Genomic DNA, 6,959 nt, shown 5'->3' with positions numbered 1-6,959 from the left:
GGTCCGAGTGGGGCTGTACGGGGAGCTGTCCGCATCCTGGTAGGTCCTTTGCAGCCAAAAGGCTGGATGAGAACGGGGATCTTGGGCTGATCTCCATCCTCCTGCTCTCTCTTTCCAGATGCTGCACTGCAGTGCACCCCGTAGCAGAGGGCTCACCCGGACATCCTGAGCGAGGAGGGGTCCAGCTCCCACCTCCTGTCCTTGCACTGTGACCTGTGGCACTTTACAGTCCCTCTTCTGCTACTGCATGGGCTGTTCTGACTCTGACTCCACTCAAAGTCCAGACAAGTAAGGCTCCATGCGGCACATCCACACAAAGACGTCCCTGCCTCTGGACCACGGCACAGATCCCAGCCTGTCCCAGCCCAGTGAAGAGGCACCCTTGGAGCCTTCCTCACAGCGCTGCACCCACTGTGGCATCCTCATGGGCTACAACGAGACTGAGATCAAGTGCCAGAAGGTTTACCAGGTCTCCATCTTCTCCCATCTCTCCAGCTCCTCTGAGAGCACGGAGCAGTGGGCAGGCAGCCAGCCAGCCATCAAGAGGGGTTGCCCCGAGCAGCAAACTCCAGAGGGGAAGCAAGATCCCAAACAAACTCACTGGGGTGGCAGGGGAGTAGACGGCAAGTGCAACAGGGGCCCTGGGCAGGCTACCCTGGACAATGATGATACCTTTGAGGATGGTCTGCTGGTGGAAGAACTATCCCTGTGTGGCTCTGCCCAGCACTTCTCCCACAGTGGGCTGCGGATGGTGGAGCACCAGTGTGAGGGCAGCCCTAGCCACAGCCCCAAGGCCAGCAGAGAGGACAAGTTGCAGGATGTCTTCTCCTCCTCCTGGCACATTGCTTGCAGTACTTTGCACACGAGAGATGGTTGCCCTGTCCCACTGGGGGATCAGCCCACAGACTACGGGGATAACAGGGAGCTGATGAATGGCCACAACCTACTTTACCTTGATTTGCACAATATTGTACAAACTCCCCAGTTGGACTCTGATGGGAAGAGAGAGAAGCCAGGGAGCAGCCTGGCTCACAGCAGCAGGGCTATTGGAGAAGAGGAATGGCTAGTGGTGGCCAATGGGTGCAAGGAGCCCCCAGCTCCACAGATAATGCTCAGCCCTGAGCCCAGCAACCTGAGCTCCCTGGAGAAGATGCGCTGTGGGAGCAGCTGGCTCAGCAGCAGCAGCTGCCCAGCCAAAAGGAAGCTGCTGCCCACTGATGAGGTTGTGGCCAACTCCTGCTCTGAGGACGAGAGCCTGTCCTCGACAGCAAGGAAGAAGAGGGTCCTACCATACCATCCAGTGCCCATGGCCTGCCGCAGCACTGATGCCAAGGGGACACCTTTCTGGAATCACCTGCTTCCCACGGCCAAGGTGAGCATCGCTCATGGGGAGAGGTAGGGAATGTCCTGGGGACACACAGAGCTCAGGGCTGTCCTCGTGGTCAAAACATGGTCCTTGTGGGTACGTGGTCTGTCATGGCACAGCACCCTGTTCTATCCCAGTGCCACAGCACTGGTGTGAGCAGGGCAGCGGCTGACAGCCAGCCCTGGGACACACTGTCTGTAAGTTGTCACTGGCTCTTGACACCTTGTAGTCACCGGATCTGCTGCTTGCAACCAGCTCTCTGGCCTGGAGAGCCTCATTCAAACAGGACACAACCTCTCCGTGACAGCAAGAGTTGGACACACAGCATGGTGCCACAGTCAGTGTCTGACAGCTTCATGTTAAGCCAGGCTTACTGGCAGGCTTGGGAAGAGTAGCTGTCCTCTTCCTGCCTGGGGGAGAAGAAGGCAGAGGGGTGGGATGGTTTGGGTCCCTGGCCATGATATTCATCAGGGTACTCTACCTGCTGGCCAAGGGTTTTGGTGGCAGGGAGCAGGACTGGACATGCTCTGGCTAGGGAGTGGGAGTCCTAGTGCTGTGTGCAGAGATGCCACTGGCTTTTCTGCAGTTCTGGGGTGTCTGTGGCATGTCCCCAGAGTGCCACAAGCTCTCAGAAATGGACTCCAGAGGTTTGCAACTACCCTGGCAGCTCAGGAGCTGCCTGCGATTGCTCCCTGCTTACCAGCCCCTCCTGACCAGCTCCCTGCCTTCACCATGTCCTGCCGGCTGAGGCTGCAGCAGGCTCATGCCAGAGCTGGCATGCTCCTCTCCTTCCCTGGGGTATCCTATGGTGCAGGGGCTCGCAGGGACCGACAGCAGAGCTACCCTGGCTTCTTGCTGCTTGGAGCCAGGACACACTGTCCATGGGGCACAGCTCGATCCCTGCCCATGTGCCCTTTTTGGTGACTTTTCCCCAGCCTGGCTGCCCTCAGCACTGCTCTTGCAGAGTGAAGCTCTCCAGCAGCTTCCCTTGGTTTTCCCACCCAGTCATGACAGCCAGCTCTATCATCCTTTTGTGTGACTTCCAGGAGGGAAGGTGTACCCCCTGAAAAGGGAAGATCTTTAAAAGGAAGCTGCAGTGTGGCCCTAGCTTTAACCCCCCCCCTCACTCTACAGCTGTAGGAGCCTGGATGTGGGCAGCACGACCCTCTGCCCAGAGGCATTACCAAGGACTTTGCATGAATTGCCTGGGGATGGGACTTTTCTTCCCTGGGAGATGCAAAGAGATATTGGTGCATGGCTCTGTCTGGAGGTGTCTTGCTCACTGGGGCTGGCCCTGAGACCTGCTTTGCAGGGTGGGAGCTGTGCACTGTACCTTCAGGCTGGGTACCAACACCCCTTTCCCCAGAAGAGCCACTTTGGGAGGGTAAAGACCTGCCCTTGCAGCCAGGTCTTGGTTTTGGCAGCCCCATGTCCCCACCCCAGCCCTCCTGCTGCCCTGCTGGCTGCCCCTGCGGAGGCCACTGACAGCCTGTCCGATCTGCTGGGACCCTCATGGGGCTGTGGGGCAGGGCAAGGGGCACCTCCTGGGGGTGCACAGTCCCCAGTTGCTGCCCTAACACAGTTCTCGATTTCATGCCCCCTCCAGAGCTCTGTGGATTGCACTGCGGTCAGGAGGAGGCTGAAGAGCAGGCTGCACCTCAAGTCGTGAGTCTTGGCATCCCCAAGGGCCAGCTCTGGGAGCCCAGGGTGACCGGCCACCCTAGCATCCTGCAGCTCCATGAGAGGGTCGGGTTGGGACAAATCCTCTTCCCTTCCCTGCCCCAAGCATCTCTCCTCCACAAGACCCCAGGTTGTGGAGCAGAGGGAGGTTCCTTCTGCCCCTGGGAGGTAGGAAAGTGAGTTCAATCTCCAATCAATCCTCCCAAAGGGATGGGAGGACCTGGAGAGGGATCCGCACCCCCAGGGACATGGGCAGCCCAGGGCTGCGTGCTCTCCAGTCTGACACTGATCTTCTCTCTCAAAGGCGATGTCTCTGGAGCAGCCTCCAGAGGGGTACCAAGTCCTCCACAGCGCTCTGGGCCACCACCACCAGCCATGCTCTGCTGGGCAACTTTGAGGTAACAGCACCCACCTGCCAAGGAGGTCCCTGCAGGCTCTGGGCTGGGCTGGTGATGGGCATGAGAGGCTGAGCCCAACGGGAACCCCAGCATGGGGCTGGGCTGATTGTCCCCAAGGGCCTGGCATGCAGTGGCTGTTCATGCAGCCACCATCTGCCAGTGGAATGACTCGGACAGCAGATCTTTGGGTGACGCGCTAGGACCCCAGACCCTGCTGAGATGGCCACTGTGGAGCTGAGCCGAGGCACTCCCATTGCTTCTCTGTGTTAGATGGCTAGTTTCAGCCCACCAATTCAGGATGAGTCTGTCTTGGAGCAAGCAGCCAGGACCACTCATGAGCAGTCTCCAGAGAGCCAGGAGACATGCAAGGACAAGCAGATGTGGTTGTGGTGGAGATGGGGGTGATCTCACCTGCAGCTTAGAGGTGAGAGGCAGGACTGGTGTTTGAAGGTCCCTAACGCTCCCTTCCTCTCTCAGGAGTCCATCCTGAAAGGGCGCTTTACACCATCGTGGAGGATCGAGGGGTTCATGGCAGAGATTGGTGCCAGTGGCTCCTACTGCCCCCAGCATGCCACCTTGCCCGTTGATGTCACCTACTTCGACATCTCCGAACATAGCGTGCCCTCGCCTTTCCTGGTACGCAGATGAGGGAGGGCTGGGACCATGGGGGAGGTGAGCGGAGGCTGTACCCAGGCACTGAGCATCCTCAGGGGTTGCCTCCCTCCAGAGAGCACAGCTCAAGCAACCACCTACCTGAGGAGACCACTGGCTATGTCGGGAGCAATATTTAACTCACAGAGCAAAGAGGGAAAGAAGCAGGAACACTTGCAGGTGTTTAAACAGGCAGGCTGCTGCCCAGCCGTCTCATGGCTGCTGCTTTGCTGTCACCTCAGTGTTGCTGCTTGTTCATCCTTCCATCTGGGGAGGGACTGAGCTGAGTGTTGTCTTGCCACCTTATGCCAGGTGTTCCTGGCAAGAGGGGCTTGTGGCCCCATGCTGGGTCCCAGCTGGGCTCTCCACGGGCTTTCTCCCTCTCTCACCTGCTTTCTTTTGCCCCAGGGAGTGATTGACTTGGAGGCTTTGGGAAAGAAGGGTTACAGTGTCCCCAAAGCTGGAACCATCCAAGTGGTGAGTCGTCTCCTGGCCTCTGGCAGCACCATGAGGAGGGGGCTGGGTAGGCTCCAGTTTCTCCCCAAGGTGGATACACTCCATTACGTTGTTTGGCAGGGCAGCAGCCAGAAAGCTCTGTGCAGAGGGAGTATGTGGCTGCCGAGAAAGCACCTCAGAGGGGAGCACAGGGTCCCTGGGGTGCTGGCAGGGAGACAAGGTGATGGGAGATGCAGAGAAGGAAGAGTTTGGTGGGGAGATGTTTGAAGAGTTTGCCTCCGGTACATGGGCTGATACCCAAACCAGGAGTACCTGGAGTTTTATCAAGTCAGAACTGTTAATAGTGCTGGTTTCTCTAGCACTTTGTCAACACCTTAACTACAGACTTATGTTCTGTTAAAGCCGTGCTTCCCATTGTTCCCAGTCGCTTACCTCCTCCTGTTGAGGCAGGTGTCGCTTATTTTTTTTTCTTCAGTCGCTTACTTCTTCTTTCCTTTGGTTCCTAATTCTTCGTGTTTCCCAATAATATCTTTTGCATACCCCACTGCAATCAGGGGGCCAATATCTTTTTCCAAGTTTTAATCCACGCTCCTCTAAGAAGCTTCTCACCAATCGCGACAATGGATCCCGCAGATCGTCCGGCTTTCCTCTATAGGCCGCCTGTATGTAGATCCGCCCGGCTTTCCCCTATAGGCCGCCTGAAGTCGCCGTCCCTTCTCCGCTAAAATAACACTCGTTCAAAACAAGTAATAGATGTCCCGAGCGAAACGATAGTGAGTCCAGCTCATTCTTCCTGTCCCTGTTCGGGCGCCATAATGCGGAGAAGGGATTTGGAGAAGTACTGAGACGACTCAATATGAGTTAGCTGCAGGAAGTCTCGTTTATTGCGCAGTTCTTATTGCTTATATAGACAGTATTTGCCAATAATCCTGAGACCACACCTTTTCTACACCATTATTGGATGATACATACGCTTGTCATATTTAACAGCTTATTTCAAACAGACACCCGCCTAGCGAAGCTCTGCTCTAAGCAAACACTACTCCCTTATCATACAGCATAGTTTTCTTATCCTTAACTTCAAGGGCATTCTGCCCTTGAGGCCTAACTTCCCAGCTCCAGTCCTTATTTACACAAGGTTTTCTTTGTGCAGTCTCTTCTGCACTCCAACAGGGAGAGACAAGGGTCTTGGCAGGAGAGTGTGTACATGCAATGGGGATGGGAGTATGGGAGTGGAGGTGCGTGGAAAGGACTGACCTGTGACCTGTGGGACTAAGCCCTCTGGGGTTGGTGTGGGGCTTTCTGGGCCCTTGGACCCACTGATGCTGCCCCTAGATGCCCTAGCCCTGCCCTATGGATCCATTCCTGTGCCCTTCACAGTCTTACTCTCTACCCCTTTACCCCTAGACCTTATTTAACCCCAACAAGACTGTGGTGAAGATGTTCTTGGCGACGTACAACTTCCAGGATATGCCGGCCAACCACGTGACCTTCCTATGCCATCGCATCTTCCTGGTGCCCGTGGGGGAGGAGGAAAGGGCCACTGTGGCCCTCAGCAACCCACCAGGCACCGGCCCACCCCACAGGGTCCTCTGCTACCTGACGCACCTAAGGTAGGGCACGCCGGGAGGGATGGGCGCCTGCCCCAGGGTTGCCCCTGGGCTCCTCTCCCATGTGTCCCTGCTTCCCCCAAACCTGCAGGCCCTCCTGCCAGAGTGGGAGGATGGCAGCCTGACCCCTTGGCCCTGGGGAGGAGCAGGGACTGGCTGTTTTTCAGGGAGGTTGGAGCTGCTGCTCTGCCTGAGAGCAGCAGTCTGTCCCTCTGAAGGCAACCAGAGCATGGCCACCTTGACCAGGGGCCAAAGTAGGTGAGGGGGTTGTGCCCCCCACTGAGGCTGTCCTGCCCTTGCCTGGCAGCCTGAGGTCCCTCCATCCTGCTCTTGTCTCCACTCAGGTTTCACAGCTCCAAGTCTGGGAAGATCTACCTTCACGATGACATCCAGCTGCTTTTCTCTCGCAAGTCAATTGAGGTCGACTCAGGGATCACCTATGAACTGAAATTCTTTACGGAGATGCCGAGGAACCCCTGCTACTCGCCCCGAGCCTGACCTTCTCCATCCCCCAGGGCCACCGGGGAGCCTCCAGCCCAGCACCTCGGGGAGAGATGAGTAAAGGGCCAGCGAGCAAGCACCACCTTGAAGTATCACCCTCCCTGTGTGCTCCCGTCCTCCTGAGCAGCACAGATGCCATGCTGGTGCCCTGCAGCAGGGTTGAGATCACTGAGAGGGCTTCACCAGGAGGGGCAGGGGCTGGGGAGCAGCTTCAGTGCTCCAGGGACATGCCAAGCCTTCTACCAGTGCTGCTCCCAGCTCAGAGATGTGGCTGGAGCTGGGGAGTCTGGGCGAGGC

The 6,959-nt window shown here is 57.2% G+C and overlaps 1 protein-coding gene across 1 annotated transcript; it reads left to right on the top strand.

Moving 5' to 3' along the window:
* Positions 1-298: 298 nt before the first annotated feature.
* Positions 299-6,659, top strand: LOC147526287 (atos homolog protein B-like). The gene is made up of 7 exons (XM_086630226.1): positions 299-1,372; positions 2,973-3,031; positions 3,351-3,444; positions 3,922-4,080; positions 4,504-4,572; positions 5,959-6,164; positions 6,506-6,659. Exons 1-7 carry the CDS (start codon positions 299-301, stop codon positions 6,657-6,659), a joined length of 1,815 nt encoding a protein of 604 aa, XP_086486352.1.
* The last annotated feature ends 300 nt before the right edge of the window (positions 6,660-6,959 follow it).

Source organism: Tauraco erythrolophus, chromosome W, assembly GCF_009769465.1.
Source record: "Tauraco erythrolophus isolate bTauEry1 chromosome W, bTauEry1.pri, whole genome shotgun sequence".
NCBI classification, from domain to species: Eukaryota; Metazoa; Chordata; class Aves; order Musophagiformes; family Musophagidae; genus Tauraco; species Tauraco erythrolophus.
Note: the sequence above shows the minus strand (reverse complement) of the source record. Positions and strands in the feature narration are given on the sequence as shown.